The 25,823-nt window shown below is 45.4% G+C and overlaps 1 protein-coding gene across 4 annotated transcripts in view; it reads left to right on the top strand.

The window, feature by feature from the left end:
- Positions 1-9,635: 9,635 nt before the first annotated feature.
- Positions 9,636-25,823, top strand: part of LMTK3 (lemur tyrosine kinase 3) — a 406,442-nt gene continuing 390,254 nt past the window's right edge. For 3 of the 4 annotated variants that reach the window (XM_069637273.1, XM_069637254.1, XM_069637283.1), the window contains exons 1-2: positions 9,636-10,047; positions 22,649-22,779. In XM_069637273.1, coding sequence (XP_069493374.1) covers positions 22,692-22,779 — 88 coding nt within the window. In that variant the 5' untranslated portion in view covers positions 9,636-10,047; positions 22,649-22,691. The remainder of the gene's footprint in view (positions 10,048-22,648; positions 22,780-25,823) is intronic. The other variant, XM_069637264.1, reaches the window with a different exon arrangement.

The raw sequence follows: 25,823 nt of genomic DNA, 5'->3' as shown, positions 1-25,823 counted from the left end.
CAAGACCTTATTTTATTTTATTTCATTTTATATTGTTTTGTAACATGCCGGAAACTTTACAAGCATCAGGGCATGGATCACATAAGCAATGAGCAACATAGAGAGCACTAACCGAGCAAGGGAGAAGATCCTGATAGAAATGAGACAGCCGTATGTTCATTTATTCGAATAGATGAGTTTTTAGACCCTTTCTATAAAGCAAAATATTGTTTTCTAAACGCAATTCTATTGGAAGGGTGTTCCATGCCACTGAAGATGTATGTGTAAAGGATTTACCATTTCCTTTCATTTCTTCACACGAGGGCGTGTTAGTGGTGTGGTGTTTCTAGATCTAAGTTTTCTGTTTGGTTGACATAAGGTAACTTTCCGTTTCAAGTAGCCAGGACCATTTCCATATATTATTTTGTGTACAAAAACAAACAAGCATTTTAAAGAGTATTCTAGCTTCAATAGGCAGCCAATGGAGGGATTTTTTATGTTCCGTAATGTGTTCTCCTCGAGGCACTTGTTTTATGATACGAACTGCGTCATTTTGTAAAACCTGAAGGGCATGCAGGTCTTTCCCTGAGGCGGCACCCAGCAAAACATTGCAACAATCCATCCTAGATAGGATGGTGGCTCTTGACAAAGTTTCACAGTTTCAATCAGATATCAGAGGTCTGATTCTTTAAAGTTTTAGGTAATACTGGGTATGTTGTATTACTCCATTGACTTGAGCCTCTGGACTGACTGTGCAGTCCAGATACATACCCAATGTTTTTACCTTAGGTAATGTTTTTATGACACATCCATCTAACTTGAAGTTTTCATACCTGGGATCTAATTTACTTCTCGTATGAGTAGAGCTAAAAATCAGTATCTCCGTTTTTTGTATCATTGAGACACATCCAATGTTTTTGCATCCATTGTTTTGATATTTTAATAACTGTTTAGCATAAAGCTATCCTGTTATAGTCTCCAGTGAGTTCCAGCTAAAGTTGAGTATCATAAGCATAATTTGTGACCGTGACATTTCCATCCTCCGACAGTCTACACAGAGGTTCCATGTACAAGTTAAACAAAGTTTGGTGACAGGAAGACTCCCTGGGAAAATCCACAACATATGGGTGTAAAATCCAATGACACGTCACCCCAGTGTATAGCGGAATACTCTGTCTGTCATAAAGGATTTCATCCAGCATTTTCCAACTTTCTCCAGAGCAGCCAATAAATGTCATGATCTAATAAGTCGAAAGCTGCTGATAGGTTCAATAGGACCAACATACCGCTTTTTTGCCTGAGTCGAAGTAAATCTAGCATATTTTATTGCAGATCTAATAAGGCATTTTCCGTGCTATGTTGTAATCTGAAACCAGATTGTTTAGGATGAAAACTTTTATTTTTTTCCAGAAAGTTCTGTAATTCTTTAGTTGCTATTTTATCCAATACTTTCAACAAAAATTATGTATTTGTGATAGGTCGTAGATTGGCACCATATTCAAGGTGCTTATCTATTTTTTTAACAAGTGGAGTCACAGTTACTTTTTTAATGTCTTTGGGCACCATATTGTGGTCGAAAGAACCATTTAAAAAACAAACCAAGAAGGGGCTCAAAAATATTCTTATGTGTAAGCAACAATTTATGTGGAATGCTACCTCCTAAACAAGAGGTTGGATGCATACAATTCATTTGTTGCATCAATTCAGAAAGTTTAACATTCCTAAATGTGAAAGCTAATTTCTCCTAAGCTCGATATTTCTTTTGGTTGTGTAGTTGAACATTTAGAGAGTCGTCTAGGAGAGCCGTTCTAATTTTAGCACGAGCCTTTGAAACTTTGTCTGCAAAAGCCTTTTGGAATCTAATATAGTCCTCCACAGAAGGGATGAAGGAGCAGGATTGTTGCCGTGGTTTTTCCATTTTCTTTAAAATACTAAATAACTGCTTTGTTTCATTTTTTGCATTCCCAATTTGCTGCTTGAAAAATCTTTTTTTGGTTTCCAGTATTTTACCTTTGTACATTTTCGTATGTTCTTTCCAAGATATTTTATGTTCGTCATTCTTGCTTTTTTTTGCTAAAGCCGTTCGACTTGTCTTTTTGCTTTCTTGAGTTCTATTAGCTTTTGGAGTAAACCAATTATTTTGTTGGGTTTTTTCTCTAACAACAGAGGTTCTAAGCGGAGGTACCTGATCTAGCATTAGTTTCATGTGGGAATCATATACTTTAACTAGATTTTCTGGGTTATCTCCATTAAATGTATTCTCCATTACCAAAGTCATCCATTTGGTTAAATCTGATGGGGTCATTTTCTTGAAATTACGAGTTAGAATTCTCTTGACAGGAGCCGGTTTTTTGATTAGTTTTTGTTGCAACAAAAATAAAAAAGAATAGTAAAGTGATCTGACCAAATGCAAGGGTTAGTCTCACCGATTTCAACTTGGAGATTATTGCACACCACGAAGTCCAAAATCTTGCCTTTGGAATGCCTAGGCGCAGAACTCATAATAGTGAAATCCGTGTTTCTACGATTACGTTCTAATAGGATAGCATCATAGTCAGCTTTATCCTGATACCAACGATTAAAATCACCCAGGAGCAGGGTTGCACTTCCAGGCTTATTTAAAGAATGTAAAATCTGGATCAAGTCATTGTTAAAATCTGGCATATCCCCAGGTGGTCTGTCTAGTAAGATAACATGAATACAATGTATTGTGTCTGATTTCAGCTTTAAATGTAAAAGCTCACAACCTGCACATGTTATCGGGATTTCATAGAAATCAAGTTTTTCTTTCATAAAACCTCCACCCTCCCACCCCATGCATGTTACGACAATTTTTTTATAAATAACATATTTTTCTGGAACTGCTACGTCCAGTATAGGCCCATAAGGTTACTTTTCAGTTAATGCCTAGGAGCTTCCTAGTCTCCTTACGTTCCCATATCATCCCGATGGCTGGAACATCCTCTGCCACATAATGTTATTCCCTCCCCCGACCTAATATGTTGCCCTAAATTACTTGTACAGAGCTCTGTTGCTTCACTTGTGCTATATGAAACACACACAAATATATGCATCTGCATGGGAAGACAGGATGTGCTCAACTCAAGCAAACCACAAGCGGATTGGCGTACGCTCGTGGGCATTAGGGGACTGAAAGTTTGGGATTAACCGTGGCCAACCATAAGACTTCAGCAAGACCACCTCAAATTCTAGCAGAAATGGAAGACTGCTTTGTCTGTCATACCTTCCAAGTTTCTACATGTTTTAATTCACCCAGCTTAGCATTGCCCACTGCTATCTGGAACTCATGACCGAATGATGACCACCAGCATCTCTGAATAATAATAATAATAATAATAATAATAATAATAATAATAATAATAATAATAATAATAATAATCATCATCTCGATCAGAGGTCTACAACCTGTGCAGGTCTGCAAGTATGTTGTACTACGACTCCGATGAGCCCTCTATTGCTGTCTAGGGTTGCTGGGAGTTGTAGTCTAGATCATTAGGACAGGCCAGTTATGGAAGTGAGCATTGTTGAGCTGTGAATGCACTTTAAATGACCCCCTTCCTATCAGTTCTCGCCTTCCCTCCTTTTAAACATGACTCCCTGAGATGGCTTTTAGTGGTGTGTGCTACTTTATACATGACCAATTTATAAATAATAGCGAGAACAAGATCTTTGTGTGATATTAGCAGTTTATATTGCGTGCAATGCAAAGGCTTATGAGGTTAAGGACCAGCTAGTGACCACACCCCTCTCACCGTGCAATTGTACTTTGCCCAATGTAACACTGCAGACTCTTTTTATTCAATATAAATAAAATCTATCCCCTGTGTCTTTGCAGAGGGTGATGGTTTTCATAGTTGTCCTGCATTTTGCCCTACCTCATCTAGTCATTAGTTGCTGCTGACATCCCACTTGCCTCTTGTTAAGCGCCCCAAAGCATGCCACCTAGTACACGAAATACCCCATCAGTGATTGCACAGACTACACTCCCTATTTGTCACCATCAGAGTGATATTTTTCATAGAGTGCTTATTGGTAATGTTGCCAGGCTTGGTACAGCTATTCTTGCTATTGGCTATCTCAAGGATACTTATTGTTATCAAACTGAGAATGGCAAAAGAGTGATGCAGCCCCCACCAGAATTGTATAGTATTGCAAGGCATACATTAGTTTTCAAAAATTGATTAGCAGTGTTTGCTAATGAAAATATTTTTGATTAGCAAATAGACCCATTTGATTAGCAATTTCATACTAATATTGTTAATGTCACCAGAAGTTATTTGTAACCAAGACATAAAATGGGAAACAATCCAGCAGTTTTTCGTGTCGCTGAAATAAGACATTAGTGAAAGGAGTCAGGCCTAAGAGAAAAGCAATTGACCAATAGCAACGGAGTACAACACATTTAAAATGCCATTTCTGTAAAATGGTGCATGTCACTACAAACCCACTTTATTTTGCACACTGCTGCCACCCAGAGGCCACCCATGCACAGTGAAACGTTTATTTGATATTTACTGAAAAGTAAATGGTAATTGTTTAAAACATCTCTTGTAAATGCTACTCGCCCTTCATAAAATCTACTTGACTATGCGAATAGGTAAAAAGACTTTGCAAGCCATAGATGGGTGTCTGTAAAATGTCAAATGTTAGCTGCATGAATGGACACAAATAGATATGATAAAAAGGCTCTGACAACTATTTGGCCAGCTGTCTCCTGCAGGTGGTAATATATAATACAAGCATAATCATAAACCAAAGCGAGCTCTGGAGGCTAACTACAGTGTTTAGTAGTGCAGTAGATCTGTAGATATACAGACTGGATGGAACTATTGATCACTACTTTGCGTAAACATCTAGTTCGCTTTGCGTATTCATTATGCAAGAGGAGGGAAAGAAACCAAGCAAAGTGGAATGAGAAGCAGGCAGAGAACTGGGCATACTAGATGGAATATTGTAGTTTGTGGTCATCTCACTTTCAGGGTACCTTGTATAAAGCAACAGGATAATATAGAATGTCAATGAGTATGGGTTCGCTCATGGGTTGAGCACCAGTTGCAAGATGAATGCAACCTGCAGGTTACAGAACTAGGTTTGCCATCAAAAGCATTTGATCATGTACATTTTCAAAAGTGTTAACTCGTCATTGCAACAAAATGAAATGTAGTTGACACTATGAAATTTAGATACACTAACCTAAACTGTAAAGCATTGAGATGATGCAGTGTTGGCAGTATCAATACTGTAATTATGCATTATGTAACAACTTACATTTTAGGAATGGAATTGCATGACTGTATTTTAAAAAAATATGAAGTTGGCACATATTGGTCTTTGCCAGACAGGATACAGAACGCTTAATAAAAGGATCATCCCGATTACTTCAGGTTTGCAATTATTTGAAAAAGAAAAAGATAGTCTTGCCTAGCACTCCCACGCATGCCTTTGGCACTTAAGAGTGGAGGAGAGAATTACTGCGGCACTTTCTCTGTCAGGGATGGCACTCTATTAAGAGTGGCACAGGACACCTAAAAAGGGTTTGGGTGGTTGTGCCTAAATAAAGTGGACAGAGAAGCACACACACAGCAGAAAGGAAAGAGAACAACGAGTAGGCAAGGGTAGCAAGGAAAGGTACAGAATGAATTCCCTCTTGGGGTGTATGCAGATATAGGAAAAGAGTATTCCATGAACCTTAGGAAATACTCAAGCCTTCTGCACAGTTTGCTATAACAGAGGCCTACGCTGTTTGCTCATGACTTGGAACAGCAGCTATGGGTGTCTGTAATGTAGAAACGAGACAAGGGAAGGGGCAGAGGTTGAATGATGGGAACCAACAGACAAGCTCTGTACAAAAGGGTCTACAAACAGGACAAGAGAAGATACTTACAGACAAATCCAGGAAAAGGAGTTTGATAGCAAACTAGCAGAAGGAAATGAAGGGAAAGTTGTGTAACAGGATAGGATAGCAGAGGACAGTAAGGAACAAGGTTGAGAGCTCAGAGGAGCAGGAAAGCAATGAGCAAGCCCACAGGAGTAGGGCTGTAAGGTAGAGAGCCCAGAGGGAAAGGGCTTAGGGCAGCAGAGTAAAGCAGGCTGCACGGCAAAGAACCCAGAAGGACCGGGCAGCAAGGAGTGAGCCCTGAGGGGCAGGGCCGCTGACCGTAGAAGGTTGCAGAGGACTGTAGAGGGCTGCTAGGCCGAGAACCCAGCGGAAAAAGGTAGGTAGTAAGCAGCGGAGCGTGATCAGCTGCAAAGTAGGAAGCCCAGAGGACAAGGGCTGTAGGCAGCCGGAGTGAGGCAGGCTGCAGAGCAGGGAGCCCAGAGGACAAGGGCTGAGACTGGAAAGCAGCAGAGCATGATCAGCTGCAATGTAGAAAGCCCAGTAGGGCAAGGGCGGAGGCTGGAAGGCAGCAGAGCGTGATCGGCTGCAATGTGGAGAGCCCGGCAGGGCAAGGGCGGAGGCTGGAAGGCAGCAGAGCGTGATCAGCTGCAATGTAGAAAGCCCGGTAGGGCAAGGGCGGAGGCTGGAAGGCAGCAGAGCGTGATCGGCTGCAATGTGGAGAGCCCGGCAGGGCAAGGGCGGAGGCTGGAAGGCAGCAGAGCGTGATCAGCTGCAATGTAGAAAGCCCGGTAGGGCAAGGGCGGAGGCTGGAAGGCAGCAGAGCGTGATCGGCTGCAATGTGGAGAGCCCGGCAGGGCAAGGGCGGAGGCTGGAAGGCAACAGAGCGTGATCAGCTGCAATGTAGAAAGCCCGGTAGGGCAAGGGCGGAGGCTGGAAGGCAGCAGAGCGTGATCGGCTGCAATGTGGAGAGCCCGGCAGGGCAAGGGTGGAGGATGGAAGGCAGCAGAGCGTGATCAGCTGCAATGTAGAAAGCCCGGTAGGGCAAGGGCGGAGGCTGGAAGGCAGCAGAGCGTGATCGGCTGCAATGTGAAGAGCCCGGAGGAGCAGGGCTGTGAGGAAGAGAGCCTGGAAGGCTATGGCTGTAGGCAGCGAAGAGTAACAGGCTGCAAGGCAGGAAGCCCAGAGGAGCTGGACTGAGGCAGGGAGCCCAGAAGGCTAGGGCTGTAGGCAGCAGGGTGTAGCAAGCTGCAAGGCAGGGTCCAAGCAGGAGTGATGGTAAACAGCATACAAAGATCCGTAGAAAGACAGGAAAGGTGGAGGAAGGTCTCTCAATGCAAGAGGCTGAGCCACTGCAGGCAGCAGCCTTTTATACTGCCTAGCCCAGCACAGAGGCAGGCTAATTGGTTGCACCTAGCTAAGCACACCTGCAGACAATCGGCCACCTCCCTCTCTGTTCCTGAGTTGGTGGAAGCAGAGCCAATCCCTAGGGCTTCTGGGGGGTGTAGTTCCTTTGATGACCAATAGGAACAGCCAGGAATCGATGCTTATAGCCAAGTGCATTGTGGTATGCGTAGTTTGTTGGAAAAAATAATAAAGCACCAAAGTCTCGCAAATGGGAAATAAAGTCCCCAAAGTAAATATAGATTGATCCAAGAGTCTGTTGTAAATAAATGATAAACAAATAGTCCATATTGAGTGCAAATGGATGCGCCCAAGGCGCAGGCATGACATTCTCACCATTAGCATTTGAAGTGAACAGAGAAAAGAGGGTGAGGAGAGCATCAAGGGAAAGAGAGGAATGCAGGGCAAAATGTACTTTCATTAAAGAGGGCATCTTAAATAGCTAACTTTGCTACTCAGGTGTCCATCTGATTAGCAAACCTACAGAATTGCATAGCAAATTGCTATGTGACACTGCTTATTTTATGCCTTGTATTGTCATTTATATAGCACCTTTTACCATTATTATAGTCTCAATGCGCTTGTGGTGGGAACGCCCTCGGGGACCGAAGTCCAGAATGTTTGAGGTCACGGAGTAAGCTTACAATCGTGTGTGCATAATGAGCAAGGCGGTGCATAGATTTCCGCATAATGCGCATTTATCCACGGATGCTTCTTATCTGCTGTCATACCGTGGCTCAAGACACAGATCCACTGTTTTAGTAAAATGTGTCTATGATAACTTTTTTGTGTGAATAAGACACAAAGCCACACATCCCGCAAAAGCATGTGCACCGCCAAACATATACATCACAAACGTAAAGAACTCCCAAAAACAGAAGAAGCAGAGAGCAAGCGGGGGGCGAGGAAGGGCTAAAGTTTGAAGAGTTAGCCTGAGGTTGAGTGGGTCTGGCCAACTTATCATCTACCACTTTCTAGGTGTGTGCAGTACATACACGCACACACAAAACCTTCACTACAACTTGCTGTTTTTTATATAGTGTCTCTAACTTTTGCTGTTTAATTTCGTAGCACTGTAAGTCATCGATTGCACTATCACCCAAGAGAATAGTACTTAATATAACGACCTCGGAAGGGTGAAAGGGTGAGTGGGCTCTGCAATGAGTCAAACCCGTGACCTGTAGGTTAAATGTAGAGAGCACCAAACCCACTGAGCTAGTTGGGTGTCTAGGCCCCTCCCTAGATTTGTTTAACGACGGTCGCACAAGGGCATAGCGTGCGAAGTCGCAGCATAGTAGCTGGTAAAAAAGGTATTGCTTGAGAGCTACCCAAGAACTCCTAACGAATAGATGATAACAGTTGTGAATCATTGTGGCTTGTGACTCACTCATTTACTGTTTATTATGTGATTGTGACCCTGCGAAAAGGCCACTAGGGGCGGGAAACAGGTCAGCTAAGAGCCCAACAGACCTGTTCACTGATGTCTTCTAAGAATATAGTGTATTCCTGCGCCTCTGGTCTTTACTGGATAACCACATTCCCCTCCAAGTGAGCGCATGCAACCCTTCTCTAAATATAGCCTCTGTTCTGTAGCCCATGTCTGGACAACAGCAACTGGCCACTCCTTAGGGGCAACCCGCAGCACCCTAAGACTACCCTGTGACGGCTAAGCACACTGAGGCGCACTGCTACACAAATGTGCATATTGAGACGTGTGTCCGAGACTCCACACTATCGACTTTGCAACAGGCAGGCCCGAGGTCTAACCACGGCTTCCACACTTCACCAAAATGTGTGATCCTGGGCAATTTGTGCTATCTTCTTTTCTCGTTTGCTTTATGTGCAAAACAACTGGACGCCGTATTTAAATAATTAGACATGTGCATTTCCCCAGCGCCTGCTGCCCCTTTGCCCATGCTACCCCCGCCCTATACTCCAGTGCAAGGTAGGAAGATCGGTTTACCCGAAAGTGGTGGCACCGCGGCCCACCATTGCCCCCAGCCGTTCGGGAAACCTCCTATGATAATGGGATCCCTTTGTCTGTAAATTTGTAGCACTTCAGCACTGGAACCGGTTGCATCCCAGAGGTGCTGAGCGCCTCCCCCCTGGGAGGTTCGCCCTCACAGAGCCACATGCCCTATTTTGCCCCCACTCAACCCTTTGACATGGCTGGGTTGGAAGGTGAGGAGCTTATTGCCCCGGCCATTCGCCAGCCTCTCGCCCAGTGCGCCCGTCGGCTCGAGCTGCTGCTGATGCTGAGGTTGCTACCACGGAGCGGGTCTCCATGGCGACACCCTCCCCGTCTCCCTCTCCATCCCCATCCCCTGGATCCCCGATGGACAGGGGACGCAGCCAATGGGAGGCTCTGCAGTGCATGTCAAAGGGGCGGCGCTCCATCCATCAGCGAGAGGCGGCCCTGCAACACACACAGACACACCGGAGAAATTCCACCTCCTTAAGCTATTTATTGTATAGTATTTTATTTCCCGTGTGCTCTCTTTTTCTTCACGCGCCTCCTTGCTCCCAAGTCACTTTCCGTCCACGGGCAGAGATGCAGGGGGTGTCTGCTGTCGTCGCTGCCGCGTTCCTGTGTCTGTGAGCCTTTTCATTCTCGCCCTGGGATGGAGAAAAAATCGACCTACGGGGGCTTTTTTTTGGTAATCCTTTTTTTTTGTCTTTCCGCTCATCGTATGGTTTTGACTCTCTGAGCCCGCGCACCGACGCCACCCGGACCAGGGCGGCATGTCCCCAGACGCGAGAAAAACAGACCCGAGCACCACCATGCCGCTGAACCAAAAGGGGCGCAGGTAAGAGGCGGGCCCGCGGCGGCCTTCTGCGCGTGCCGTGCACCTGCGACGCGCTCGCTGCCGGGGTCCCAGCCAGGCCCATCTATTCTTCTGGCCTTGGAGGCTGTGTGTCTGTGCGCTACTGGGCGCGTGTCCTCTGTGTGCCGCTATTCTAATCATAGTCACCATGACCATTTCTGTAGCACACGCTGCACGGTGCTCAAGAAATAGGCTGGCTCCGCAAAGATATACATAAATAAATATATATATATATATAATTATATATATGCATATGTATATATCAAATATGTATTACCTATATATATGTGAAATATATATGTACACACAAGCACACACATGCACATGGTTGATGATTTATATAGCACACAATCGCCTGTCGGTACGTGCAGTGTGCACGTTTTTAGTACTGCCAATTAATCTATTAATACTCACAGCATTTGTTTTAAGGAGTACGAGCCACCTATTAAATTGTGTCTTCCTTGATGATGGAACGTTGGTTTTGGCTCTGTTACTTTTAGCCAAGTCAGCGTTATTCATGTGTGCCTGTGTGTGACTATGTGAATGACTGAATGTGTGTGTGTGTGTGTGTGTGTGTGTGTATGTGTGCCTGATACATTAATGTGCGCATTCCCTTAATGTATTCCATTCATTCATGAATGAAAAAGTACACACACACACATATTAATTCATATGATCCATATATGTATCATACTCACATATATATGAGGCAATAATAGCTATAGTTAGGTTTACATTAGTTTCCAGGTCACAAAGTTACAAAGGCACTTTTGGGGGGCTTTCTCTCCCCCTCCCGATCCCCCACCGAGCAATGTGTGGGACACTTTAAACAAGAACACCAGGGGTCTATTCGGATTTTGTTTAGAACGCGTCATGTCAGTTCATCATGCCATAAGTGGGTCCCAAATAAACTAATATTGGTTTCCACACACACCAAGAAATTTGCGCCATACAGGTTTGTGATACTAGAACAACTTTATCCTTAAACTTCAACAAGTAAAAAACAGAAAACGAAAATGAAAAAACCACTAATGCGGTGTGGTGCCTTGTCGGCAAACACATGAATTTAGGAACCGCTATTGTCCGATGGTGCCCTTTGGATTACACGTGTTTCGGCATTACATAGTGCCTTTCTCAAATCAGGGCAATTTTTCTGAAGCCAAAAGCAGATCACAATGTACATCCATTTTCGTGAAATAATCGTGGAACTAATTTCCAAATTGCTGTTTCAAATAAGAGGTAGGGGTCTTTGCCCCTTTTTTTCCCTACTCTTTTGCGACACCCCAGTATCCTAACTGGAAAATGTGGGTGCAGGACCAAAGAAAGTTGGCACAACAAAACCCCAACCACTTCTCCAAATAAACGGATACCCATTCAAAATGTTGCCAAAGCGGCAATCGCCAGCTGCGAGATCAGCGGCCACCCAACGTGAACGAGAAGGTTTTGTCTGGTTCAACTGGAAAGCTTTGCTTGGTTTGGGGAAAATCTGTTCAGCGTTTCTTTAAAAAAAAAAAGTGTTTCTTCCATGGGGTCTGTGGACAGTACGCCAGCCCACATGGATATTCAATCCTCGGCAATTGGTTGGTGGGTGTTGGAATTTAACATTTTCATGTGGGTCGGGCCTCTCCGAAATGTGCTGTAAAGGGTATTATGGCAACCGGAGCATGCCATGACCCTGGCAGTCCGTAGGCTGCTGGAGGACAGGGAGGAGCAAGGACATGCCCCACAGGAGTGGGATATGTCCCTTTAAAACATTGCCCATCTCCTGCAGGATTCACTGACCCAATGGGCACCTTGGGGTGTGGCCATGAACATTTCTGCATTGGGTGCCCTTGTGATCCGTGGACCTAAACAAAAGACACCAGATCCCAGGGGGCACCACATGGCAACCCATAGCACTGCCAGGGCATAAGTTGCCTAGTAATGTTTCTTTAAAAGGCAGCTTCTAGATACACTAGGCCCCCAGTGAACTCTTCCTGACATAGCCTTCAGCATGCCCTGGGCGACTCCAAATAACCTGATGTAGCACATGGGCAGGCATGCATGCCCAGTGTTGAGCTTGCATGGGGCTTTGTCTTCTGCTATGCCTTGGGATCCCCAAACCATTGAGTGTGCCCATGTCGCCTGGCAGAAGGCCATGCCTTGGGAACCCACAGGCCACCAGAAGCGACCACTGGGCCTGGCCGGGCAAAGGCCCACGGCCTTGTCCGTGCACGTCCCAAAGCTATGCACAGTGACCACATTTCCCGGGGCATTGCCATTCCAGACACCTTGTGTGCAAGCTGGGAATAGGCTATAGCCGTGCCACTGGACAGTTTCCCTGGGAAATGGCCCACTGCACCCTGGGCTCCTCCAAGCAACCACATCTAGGTGCTGCATCCAGGGACCACTTTGCCAACGGTCTGGCCTTCCACCGTGCCATTGGAACCCCCAATCCACCTGATGTGGCCACAGCGTAAGGCCTGCAACCATCTGCAGTGGCCACTTTGCCCAGGTTATTGCTCTGGGCCATGATCTGGGCACCGCCAAGCCACGCACCGTGTCAACTGGGCATGGCTACAGACGTGCACACAGGTCACATTGCCCAGGAATGTCATCTGCAAAGTATTTGCAGTCTACATATAACCATAACATCCCACTGATGAAAGTTCATTCACTGAATGTTTGTTATGTTAATGATATATATTAACATAACTAAAGTGCTCCTGGAGGGTGTCCGGTCAAAGGTTCGACACGAAAAGGATCGAATGACCAAAGGGTCGAGATAATAGGACCGAAAACCAAAGGATCAAATTCTTTTTAAAAAATATATTTTTGTTTTGTTTTTGTATGGTAAAAAAAAGGGTTTTTTTGCACCAAAAACGGGGGTTTGGGGAGGGACCCCCCCCAAAAAAAAGAAAAATTCGACCCTTTGGTTTTCGGTCCTTTTGATTTGACCCTTTGGTCATTCGATCCTTTGCATTCGAACATTTGACCTAGAACCCTCCTGGAGCATGGCCTGCAACTCCAGTGGTACTGTGACTAGGACATGTATTTTGACCATGCTCTTTTCACTACTGGGCATGGCCAATGACCATAGACACTGTTCACTGTGTCAAGGGAATATATGTGAGCCGTGCCCTGCGTTTCTGCCAGTGTCACAGTGTGGCCACTGAGCATGGCTTGCACCTATGCCCAAAGTTCCCTTTGCCAGGCCACCTAATATGTGCACTGGGCATGACCTGCAACCATACGCAGTGGCCACTTTGCCAGGCACTGCAAGCCACCTGATGTGTCAAGTGGCCCTCACCCGCAGTTATGCCCTGTGGCCACTCTGCCTGGAGCATGGCCTTTGGGCACACACTAGACATGCCATGTTCCCACAGGTCATGATCAGTTAGCCCAGTGGCCGATTTCCATGGTCATGGCCTTTGGCCATGCCTTGGACACACCATATGCCACCCATTTGGCCATTGGGCATGACACAGTGAAGCCCATTGACCTGGATCAAATCTGCGGGTTCAGTTTGTGACCAGTAGTCTACTACCACAGGAACACGACAATAACAGTTATCTTTACATTGTTTTTGGGTCAATATTCCAACACTTTGGGCTCCCCCAACCTGAAAGAATTAGGTGCTCCCCAGACAGTTGCAATGTGCCCCTTTTATAGATTTCCATTGCGGGTTAAACAGACCTGCTATGAAAATAAATGGGCCACAATAGCGGCCATTTGGATATTTTTGCAGGGCCTCAAACAAATTAGAATGACTGTCTTTTGACTAGCCAATCTGTTTGCCTCTTTCTACAAGTCCCAGACCCTGGCGATGTCCGCAAATGCAAAATAGCCAACCAATGTCCCAGAAGGGGCCCGTGGGTCCACAAATAGAGCTGTGATGTTGAAATATTATTAACACGATTCTGTTCTTGTTTAGCCACTTTTAAGGAAGTATGGATCTGACCAAACCAAGCAAAGCACACTTTCAGTACTAGACACCAGAATTTGGAGAAAGTTTGTTGCAAATCTGTCCTGCGGTGTAGACCAGGGCAACATTTGCCAGTGGTGTTTTTTTTTGGAAACACATGTTTGGGATCCCCTTTATAACGCCCCTTTAGAGAAAACGTCAAAACTTAACAAAGAAATTCATAGTTGAGTGTATACTTATTCAGTAACATTTCGTTCCATCATCAATGTTATAAGAGTCCAAAAAACTGCTTGTTCCACAGTGGGTTCAGTTAAAACATGGAGAGTCACTTTCATCGACTCTGTATTTAGAGGGGTTGGCAAAAGAGACTCTATAGTTATTGTTTAGGATTGTATTGTATTCACTATTTTCTATAGCACGCTTTCCCCACTTGTATGGCCTCAATGCGCTTTGTGGTTGGTACGCCCTCGGTGTCCGCAGTCAATGTGTAGGAGGTTCTAAGAGTTTAGATGAAGAGATACTTGTGTGCATTTTAGCCGGCTTGGCACTTCGGTTACTGACTAGCCTCCAGTAAGCATCCCAGAGGTCCGGCACATGAGTGGGCGCTGTTGGTGGTTTAGGATAGAGTGCTATTACTGAAGATTCTATGGGTGCCCAGCTATACCAAATTTTATTTTCATTGGTAGTCGCTGTATGCTAGTGGCAGATGTTTTGAGGTGCGTCAGGGGTTTCAGTGTAGACGGCTATGTGCTAGATCGGAATGGCATAGCCATAGGTGCATTCTATGGTGCATGGATGCCATGCCTGCGGCCTGTGTCCACAGACGTGGTGTAAGGTATATGTAACGTATGCTTTGATGTAGTTCAGATGCAGTGTTCTTTTTCTTTATCCGATGTGGACGGCATGGTCTTGTTATTCGTGGTCTCTCTGGAGCGAAGGTCTGAGCAGCAGGCTGAGTCCCGGAGAGGGGAGGGCATGGGGGATGAGGAGGATGATAGCAGGAGAAGGAGGACAGATGTGAGGGTGAATGTTTGTTGTAGAGTGCGTTTGCAAAAGGTGCCAGCATTTGTGAGATATTTAGTGGTAGACGTTTTCTTCAGATGACTGAGGATTATTGTGGTGTGCCTCACGAATGCTGCTGGCTTCCCTGTAGTATTGATGGGTAGGAGTGTTGTTGTGCATGGGGGCCAATATTTTGTCATGGTGAGCCACCGCGAACGGGATCTACGTGGGGGGCATAGCAGGTTGGGGTAAGTGGAGTTTGTCTGGCAAGGAGGGGGATAGGTGAGTTGTAAGGGTGGCAGGTTGATGGGGTGTAGGCTTGGGAACTCCCCGGAGGACCAGATTTTTCAGGAGGCTTATAACTTTAGCGACATTTGATGAATCTTCACAAGCCTGTCATAAAAAAAAACATGTACATTTTAGGAAAAGTTTGGTGAGGCTTTATCAAAAGAGGGCGTAGTTATATGGGGTTCCCAAAACATGCGTTTTCTCATTAAAAAGTAGGATTTCTTCTACATCCCAAACTGCTCGACAGATCCACGTTAACCTTTCGGGTGGAGTGGACGTCTCAGTGCCAGATTAAACCCTGTGGAAAACCCTACACTGTCGAAATTTCAGAACCCCCTAGCAAATTAAAAGAATGCTAACGTGGCGGCTTCCTGGGGTCCCTAAAAGGAGTGGGGCCATCGCCGGTAGCCTACTTGGCATAATGGATAATGCGGCAGTGGGACGTCTAGTACCAAAACTGTGCTTTTGCAAATTTGGTGCACATTGGTCCAGCATTTTCCTTTAAATCTACCACAAAGTGGCTAAACACCCCTGCAATATTTATGAGCTATGCCCCCATTACCACGTTTGGACCAAATACACATTTTGAGCTGACTGATTGGCTGCCTGAGTCAGAGTCTGCCGGTGCTCTTCCAGATGATCCTGGGTCTGCAGACCTAAGAAGGGGCAACCACATTTATTAGGGGATAGCCACTGTGACCCACAGACTTGCTTTGGGGTCTTGCCTGACCCTCTGCTGCAAAACATGTATAAGGGGGCATACCTTAGCCTTCTTGGGTTCGCGCTGAATATAGGGAGATTACAAGCATCTCCAGGGGTTTGCTATGCCCACCAAAATCTAAAATAAATACCAGTTCAGCCATTAGACCAGCAGGCATCTGGACGGGTGAGTGGGGTAGCCTGGCTACATTTGGGTATTAACCCCAAGACCAGACCCACGAACAGGGGAGGAGGCCCGCAGGCCTCCAATACGGTCAGTGTGGCTATTGGGCCTGCCTACAGTCACAGTGACAACTTCAGGCAACAAGAGGCCACAGGTTGTGACCAATGGCTACTCTGTGAGTCTTGGTGTGCTCATGACGCCAAATATGGCACCTCAAATGACATGCATTTAATCACTCTTCGTACAGCACTTTCGAAATGAGAAAATGAAAGTAAATATGGGGTGGGAGCAAGTCTGATTTGTATAAGGCCTTTGCTCTTCTGTATTGTCATGACAGACAGAAAAACAATGGTCTGAAGATGTAACATTGCTACTGCCACTGTTAATAATTCTAGAGCAATGTCAGGGGCAATCATTCAATCAAAACCTTCAAACCATCCCTCTTCAGTGTTGCCAAATATACCCCTAGTGTGACAGGTATGCCCAGATGAGGGACCCAGGCTTGCTGTGCCAAGAAGCCCAAGCTACACCCCAGTGATGATGCCCAAGAAGGCTAAAACCTGCCTGGGGTGACTTGTGGTCTCATGCAGAAGGGTTGTGGCCTAGCAGATCAGTCATTATGGCCCATTGTGGAATAAGAGCAAAACAAAAGGGGTGATGGCTGGAAGGTTTAGAATGAATCTTAACCTCTGGCATTGCTCTGGGCAACCCTACAGCCCATCGTTCTTCGCTTGCCAAGCCAATACAGAAGGGGAAAGACCATATGCAAATCAGGCTAGGCCCCACCCCCAAAGGGGTAGTCAGCCAGAACTGCTAGGTCACACCCCTTCTGCACGAGATCACAAGCATCCCCAGACATGTTTCAGCCTTGTTGGGCGTCATCAGTGAGGAGTAGATTGGGTCTCTAGGCACAGCAGGCACGGGACCCATGTCTGGGCATACCCGTCCCACTCGGGGTGACAAGAGCAAAACAAAAGAGGTGATGGCTGGAAGGTTTAGAATGAATCTTAACCTCTGGCATTGCTCTGGGCAACCCTCCAGACCATCGTTCTTCGCCTGCCAAGCCATTACAGAAGGGGAAAGACCATATGCAAATCAGGCTTGGGCCCACCCCCAAAAGGGTAGTCAGCCCGAACTGTTAGGTCACACCCCTTCTGCACGAGACCACAAGCATCCCCAGACATGTTTCAGCCTTGTTGGGCGTCATCAGTGAGGAGTAGCTTGGGTCTCTAGGCACAGCAGGCACGGGACCCACGTCTGGGCATACCCGTCCCACTCGGGGTGACAAGAGCAAAACAAAAGAGGTGATGGCTGGAAGGTTTAGAATGAATCTTTACCTCTGGCATTGCTCTGGGCAACCCTCCAGACCATCGTTCTTCACCTGCCAAGCCATTACAGAAGGGGAAAGACCATATGCAAATCAGGCTTGGCCCCATCCCAAAAGGGGTAGTCAGCCCGAACTGCTAGGTCACACCCCTTCTGCACGAGACCCACGTCTGGGCATACCTGTCCCACTCGGGGTGACAAGAGCAAAACAAAAGAGGTGATGGCTGGAAGGTTTAGAATGAATCTTAACCTCTGGCATTGCTCTGGGCAACCCTCCAGACCATCGTTCTTCTCCTGCCAAGCCATTACAGAAGGGGAAAGACCATATGCAAATCAGGCTTGGCCCCACCCCCAACAAGCATCCCCAGACATGTTTCAGCCGTGGGTCCCGTGCCTGCTGGGCCTAGAGACCCATGCTACTCCTCACTGATGAGCCCCAACAAGGGCGAAACATGTTTGGGGATGCTTGTGGTCTCGTGCAGAAGGGATGTGGCCTAGCAGTTCGGGCTGGACTGCCCCTTTTGGGGTGGGGCCAAGCCTGATTTGCATATGGTCTTTCCCCTTCTGTAATGGGTTGGCAGGTGAAGAACAGTGGTCTGGAGGGTTGCCCAGAGCATTACCAGTGGTTAAGATTAATTCTAAACCTTCCAGCCATCACCTCTTTGTTTTTCCATTGTGGAATAAGACAAAAACGTGTTTGCATGCGGTCTTTCCACCCCTGAAAGAGCACAGCAGGCTGGAGCATTGGCCAGAGTAATGCCAGAGGTTATGATTAATTCAGAAACTTTCAGTCATCATTGGTCATTTTGGGGAGCACATTGGTCACAGCCCAAAGCCAGTGGCCACTTTGGGAAGCTTGGGGAAGACTAAGGCAATAGGGGCCTTATCTGTGGCAGTGGGGTATGGCAAGTTGCCACTCCAGTGGGCCCTTGGGCCACTCGCTATCGCCAGTGGCCAAAACCTGCCATTTGTCCTTCTCCAAAGTCTCCACTGTGCATGGTCACAGGCTGTGGCCATTCTGATAAAGAAAGGCACATGGCTGTGGTCACAGGCCATTACCCTTGTCCACTCTGGGTAGCTTGGTGTGCTCAAGATGCCACATATGTCACCACAAATAATAAGCATGTACCTACACTTTGTACAGTACTTGGGAAATGAAAAATAGCAAAGGGAAAGCAGAAGTGCCCAAATGAAAAACACACAGACAGACAGACACACACACACTCGCTCTCTCTCTCTCTCTTTCTCTCTGTCTCTCTCTCTCTCTCGCTCTCTTTCTCTCTCTCTCTTTCTCTCTCTCTCTCTCTCATTCTGTGCTTGCATGCATCTCTCTCTCACTCTCTCTCTCTCTCTCTCTCATTCTGTTTTTGCTATTTACATTTGTGGGCATATGTGCGTATACTGTTTGAGTGTTTGTGTGTCCATGGGTGCAATACCACCGACTAAATATACCTGTGACCTCTCAGCAGGCTCTGATCTCCCATCAAGAGCAAAATATACCTGGTGCAGTATTATAGAAACTTTTTACCTGTGCAATTCACAGTAGAAAAAAATTGCCCTAATGTAAATACTTATTCTTTTGATGTATTTTTGCACCAAGGCAAAGGACTAGGACTGGGAGAAGCAATGCCCTGGTGTAAAAATGCATCGAAATGATATATTTGTTTGCACTAGTGCAATTTTTGTCAAAGTGTTAAATGCACTTGCACTGGTGCAAAGTTTCTGTAATACCACTCCTTGTGTTTTTGTATGTGCATGTAATATAGCTATGTGGGTAGTTCCACACATTCTGAGCCTTTCTGCCATTTCACACCAGGGCCTACCTGATCTGTCCATGTACCGTGATGCTTGTGCCCTAAAATGCCTATGTGGCTTGTGTATGCGGGTCCGTTTCTGTCTGTGCGTGTGCAGTTCCACGTGCACTTCGTTCAATGGGAGTAAGTTTACTCTTCGGGCTCTTAATAAAGTTTGTGCTTTGGATATATTGAATCATGCATTTGTTGAATGTCCGAATCCTATTTCCTCTGCCAATGTGCTAAAGAAGGCAGCCTCGGTTAATGTCAGGTCTGCAATTGCTCATGCAACTGAAATATATGAGCGCCTGGAGACTGCTTCTGGGTGGTAGCAGTGCACGGTATAAATCAACATAACATAACATATATGAATTTATTGAGGAACATGAAATTGACATTTTGTTTGTTACAGAGACTTTGTTTACTGATACCTCCCAGGCATCTTTTCATCAGTTTCTTTCAGATGGGCACTTAACACAATCTGTAAATCGTGAAGGGAAGAGAGGAGGGGGTACAGCAGTGATTTATATATCTTCATTGCAAATCTTAAAATTAGACTCATTAGACTGGGATGGGGTGAAAAAAGTGGGTCAACTGATTATTTGGACCACTCCCACATCCGCGTTAAAAGTTGTGTTTGGTTATAATACTTCAGGCCCGGCTATGGTCTTTTTAGAACAGCTGGATTCATTTTTTTCATCAACAGGGATTAAACATAGAGATATTCTTTGTCTGGGTGATTTTAATGTGTGGGTATATGACCGCCCCATCCCAGAATCTAAGGAACTCTGATAGATTATAGAAGGTCATGGTTTATCATCACTGACTACCTCCCCATCTCATATCAAAGATCATTCTTTAGACATACTATTGTTAAGGGTGCCTAGTGTAACTCCAAAAGACATGTTACCTCTTCGATGGTAAGACCATTGTGCTTGGATGTTCTTGTTGAGGCAAAAAACTGAGAAACATTGCACTTCCAATGGTAGATGCATGGGATCTAGCTGACATATCTGAAACGGAAGTCAAGCGAGTCCTATTTACTTTTGTGCAATGATTCTTTCTCATGTGGAGCAACTTTCTTGGACGACATTTGATCTAAAACAGCACCCCTCAAGCCCATGAAGACAAAAAATTCTAAACCCTGGATTACACAAAATGTAATTCCTCTTCAAAAACATTTTGCAGAAATGGACCGGAAGTGGAGAGAGGCTAGAACTGTACATAGGGATATCAGGGCTAAAGGTGCACTGAAGAAAAATAAGCAGGCAATTTTTACAGCAAAATCAAAATACACTGATGAGAAAATTGATGCTGCGAAAAAGCATCCCAGCAAGTTCTTCTCATTCATATAAAATCTGTGCCATTCAAGTTGCATCTCCTCCACTATTGAGCCGCCGCTGAGACAAGTTAACATATTTATTACCTTTTTATTTTAAAGGAAACAGTAGAAACTATTCAGGATAATATCATGCTGAGTCTTCAGTCTTCCTCAAAAGACTTTTTAAACAGACAGGGTATCCCATCCTTTGACTTTACACCTGTGTCAGAGGATGACATTCACTCATTCATAGTTTTGCTTAAAGCCACTAATGATTTAATATTTCCGATGCCAGCATGTACCGTGAGGTGAATAGCGTCGGAGATCGCCCCATTTATGACAGCTTTCATAAATAAATCTCCGGAACAGAGTGTAGTGCCCTTGGACTTGAAGAAAACCATTGTCACGCCATTGTTAAAAAACCTAATCTAGACTCATCTACATTGCAGAATTACTGACCGATTGCGGGGCTCCCGTGGCCAGGTAAAGTGCTTGAGAAAGTGGTCACCAGCCATCTGCCAGAGTATGTTGAGAAAGATTTATTACTTGACACCTTTCAGGCCTAAATTTGGGACTGAGACAGCTTTGCTGGTGGTGCAAGATGATCTACTAAGGGTCACGAATGGAGGAGATCTTTCATTGTTGGTAATGTTGGATCTCTCCATGGCATTTGATTTGGTTGATTATCCTATCCTGCTTGGTCATTTAAGAGAGATTGGCAATGCTTCCGAACATGCAATGAAATGGTTTGGTTCCTTTTTTTTCGAACCGATGCCAGCAGGTTAAATTGGGGGATTTCTTTAAGATCCAATTTAATTGGGCTGTGGAGTACCACAGGGATCTTTTCTGTTGCCCATGCTTTTTAATCTTTACCTATGGCCATTAATGGATATCCACAGGAATCATGCGATTAATTTCCACTCTCATGCCAATGATACTCATGTTTTCATTAAAGTAGGGAATATCAAGGAAACATTCCTTGTGGTCAAAGAGTGCCTTGATGAAGTGAGTCTTTCAATGTCGAAAAAATCAGTTGCAACTTATTACGACTAAGACCGAGGTTGCACTGTTTGGACCTAAACATCTTCTTGGGGCAGGGAAGTGTCCCCAGACTCCATGCTTTCTGGGGGTTTAGCTAAAGTTCACCTCCAAAATAAAATTCTAGGGTGCATCTGGCAGGACAATCTCAGTAGTGAAGGCCAGGATAGTTCCAGGGTTCAGGCAGTGTTGTACTCTCTGTGTATGTTACAACAAGATCTGCTGTTTATTCCAGATGATGATAATGCTGCTGTAGTGGGTTCATTTGGACTACTACAACAGCCTTCTCAGTGTGATTCCAGTCAAACAGCATCAGAGATGGCAAAGAGCACAGAACGCTGCTGTAAGACTGGTCTGTCGATTTGGCAGGTCCTCCCATGTCTCGGGCTCTCGTCGGACTCTTCACTGATTGGCGGTGGAAGATAAAATGAACATCAAGGTGGCTTGCTTGATTTTCAAGAGCCTGAAGGGTCTTGCCCCTCCTTAACTGGGGGATAAACATAGTCTCTACCAACCAACCAGGATGTTACATTCAGGGAATCCACTGTTGTTGACAATCCCTCTCGCTTGTTATGTCACAAGGGGAGATAGTGGGTTTTTCGTCTACGGCCCAAAACTGTGGAACAGCCTTCCTCGAGAAATTAGAGATCTGGAATCCATTTATCAGTTTCGGAGAGCTCTTAAAACCTTCCTCTTCAAATAAAGGGCAGATGTTTTTTTTAAGGGGCTTAGCATCGTTTCATCTGAAGAATGGTCCTTCACACTGTCTGCTGGTTTTGTTTCTGTTCTCTGTATACCAGCTGCGCCTTTATACGATTGAGTTCGTCCTACGCATGTTTACAAATATTTCAAATCAATTCCAATTCTCTTGAGCATGTACTGTGCATGAAATCTGAAGGTGGTGCCACATATATGCCTAGGTGGCTGTGTGTGTGTGTTTCTGTGCTTCTGTGTCTGTATTGATAATGTATTGGTGTATGTTTGAGAAGAGTTCACATAGACAAACCCTCCTTCCTGTGCTTCTTCAGCAGGTCCTGATCTCACCCTGAACCCCGATGCTGGCGCCCTAAAATGCTCAAGTGGCAGCCCCTGCTCTGCCTGCTCTTTTCCATGTCGTATTTTAATCCCGAGAAGGCCTTGGCAGCACCTGCAGAGAATGGTGAGTGGTTTCACAGCTGTTCCCTGTTGGAGCAATGGCAGCATGTTGCCACACTCGGTCACATCCACGGTGCCAGAGAGTCCCACCTGCTGAAGGGAGTTTCCTGAAATGTTGTGATTCTGCGGACTCTGCAAAACTGTACTGTGACACCGGTATTGTACCATTACATCGCAGAATATTTCAACCTAGCCCATGACATCAATTTATTTTAACGCATTTCACTGCAATGTAGATGGGGGTTGGGTTAGGGTATTAATTAAGGTGGGGGGCATTTGAGGGGGGGGATGCAGGGGTCTCTCCCTGCCCTGATTTGCCATAAAACGTGTTACCTTTTTTTTCTCGATGTAATGGCTCCATAGATCCTTGACACGCATAATCAATGCAAAAAGTTCATGAACACTAGTGGAAAACAAAACATTGGCAGCACCCTCAAGTGTTTCTGGATACACTATTTATTGAAGCTGAAGGCAGAATTTGCATGAATAGGTGTGTGGTGGGAATCAGGTTGTGTGACCCAGGTGTTTTTGGATTGAGCGTTGGTAGAATGGAACCTAAGCCAATGCAAATAAATGCAGAGCAGGGTGATGTGCCTGTTTCCATCCAGGGCCTCTGCTTGCCATTAGTGGCAGGTTGTTGATCTCCGATTAGGAATGGGGGATGGTCCGGAGTGAGGAGGGCAGGCTAAAAGGAACGGCTGATAAGGCTTTGAAGGATTAGGAGAAGAGCACCATGTCTACAGTGCCTAAGGCTAATACATAATATATTTATTACCTCTGAGATATATCTCCATTTACCAAGTAACGTATAATCCCATGGAACTGTAGACATGGTTGACTTCTGAGATAGTAATGAGTTACATTTAACATGAGAGTCTCTTCCTTGGCTCGTCCAGCCAAACGTACCCTTACTAATCAGCAACCTGCTTTGTACCCGATCCCCACCTCCTCGCCCCACCCGAGGATCATTGCTGAATGTTACCTGTGAGCCATCCCTGCTCCTCAGGCAAGGCAAATCCAGTCCCCTCACAAGAATCCTACCTCTACTCCTCCCCGGATGCCGATCTTTGCTGCTCACCATAGGCTTTGCTAGGGGGGCATGAGGGGGTTATAGCCCCGGGTCTTTTGGTTGTAGCCCTGGCTAGAAGATCAGGGGCTACAATCAAATGGCTAGCCCAGAGTCCCAACTATCCCAAAATTAGCGTAGCCCCAGATCTTTTCCAGACCTAGCAACACCCCTGCTGCTCACCCCTGGTTCGCCCTACTCCTCAGTCTGATGCTCATCTCTCCTCCTACCCCTCGGGCCATTCCTGCTCCGGCTCTGAGACCCATTACTGCTACTCGTCTGTGGTCTATGCATTGTCTTTTCGTGCAGTCCATCCCTACCCCTTGACAGAGACCCTCTCTGATCCTCACCTGAGGTCCATCCTTGCTCCTTATCCAAAGGAAACGTTTACTGCCTACTTGATCTACATGCCTGTTCTTTACACCCTGCACATGCAGTCTACTCACCTCAGGCCCATTCCTGCTCTTCACCGAGACCCTATCGCCCACACAGGCCCCTCCCTGCTCCTCATCCGAGGCCCACCTCTGCTCCTAAAACTAAGCAAACCCCTTTCCCTCACTATTCCGTATGTCCCTGCTCTTTACTAAAAGCCAGTTCCTGATTCTCACTGACGTCACCACTTGTAAAATGCTGACTCATTCATACATTTCTATTGAAAGGAATTCCACTACATCACTATCTTGGGTAATCGCAACATTATTTTTTTTATTTGTTGACTTTGTTTCTTTTGGTATTATTAAGAATAATGTCCTCCCAATGATATGTTATGAGGATTATAAAAGTTAACCCAGTGTTCGGTGACTCCATGCAGGACTTGGCCTGTGGGCTTGTGCTTTATATGACACAGAACCTTTCCATGATTCTTATGAACCTTGAAATATGCAATGGGGCACTTTATTCTGTAAACTAATTGATATAAGCCTGCAATATCTATAAAGAAACACCCGTACAAAGGGTTATTTTTTTAGTCAAGTTATGACATCACTACTCTCCCGTAATAAGAACTTGTGATTGCCTGGTTTCAGATCAGCACGCACTTTAAAAAGTCTTTTGTGGAAATCGTGTGGCACTAAAAGATTTATCAGATTGTCTAGCTTTTCAGTTTCCCCTCCTTTGAGCTTTCTTTGATGACTTATCGCCATGTGATTATGAGAAGTGATTTAATGCAGCGCGTGCATTCAGTGCCGTGCAAGAGCTTAGGGCAGAAGAGCACGAGTCCAACTCGAAAGGTATATTTTAATGGATTGTTGTCAACTTCTTAAAGTATTTCCTTGCGACACATTGGGCCTCATTACACGGATGGCGGTAAGGGTTTACCGGTACCAGTATTTTACCGGTACTGGTAAATACTTACCGCCTTACTACGAGGTCTCTTTGCGGGTTGGGGAATTTAACGCCTGCTTTTTGCAGGTGGTAAAAACCAACCCACAAAGGGACCAGGGAGCTAATTACGGTACCGCAATTTGCGGTACCGTAATTAGCGCCTTCCCCATTCCCATAAAGCCCCATGGAGCAAAAATGGGAATGGGGAAGGGCAATGGTGGAAGGGGGAATTACCACCCCGCCAACCTTGGAATAGGGCGGTAATTTCCCTTTCCACCAAGGCGGTGCCGGTATTTTACCGGCATGAACCATGGCGCTAGTAGCGCCATGGTTCACCGCCATCCGTGTGATGAGGCCCATTGCAAGCAGCATTTTGGTTTGATTTTATTTCAACAGTATAGGTTCTACACTTGTTCTGCATATCTTCAAATGAAATATCTGTTGCATTAGAGAAAACACCCCAAGTATATGGGGTGTCCGTGCACTATACATTTTATGACCATATGCAGGCATTTGTCATTCCAACGTTTTCCTCTTTTCTATCACAAGCAAAGGATGGTAGAGAGGCCGATGTATTCCATTTAATATACATGTGGGCGGGACAAAGGCTGATATGCAAATTGATATTTCCCATCTGTGAAAGGTACAGTGAGCAAAAA

Source organism: Ambystoma mexicanum, chromosome 1q (assembly GCF_040938575.1).
Source record: "Ambystoma mexicanum isolate Mex_15411 chromosome 1q, UKY_AmexF1_1, whole genome shotgun sequence".
Taxonomy (NCBI): domain Eukaryota; kingdom Metazoa; phylum Chordata; class Amphibia; order Caudata; family Ambystomatidae; genus Ambystoma; species Ambystoma mexicanum.
Note: the sequence above shows the minus strand (reverse complement) of the source record. Positions and strands in the feature narration are given on the sequence as shown.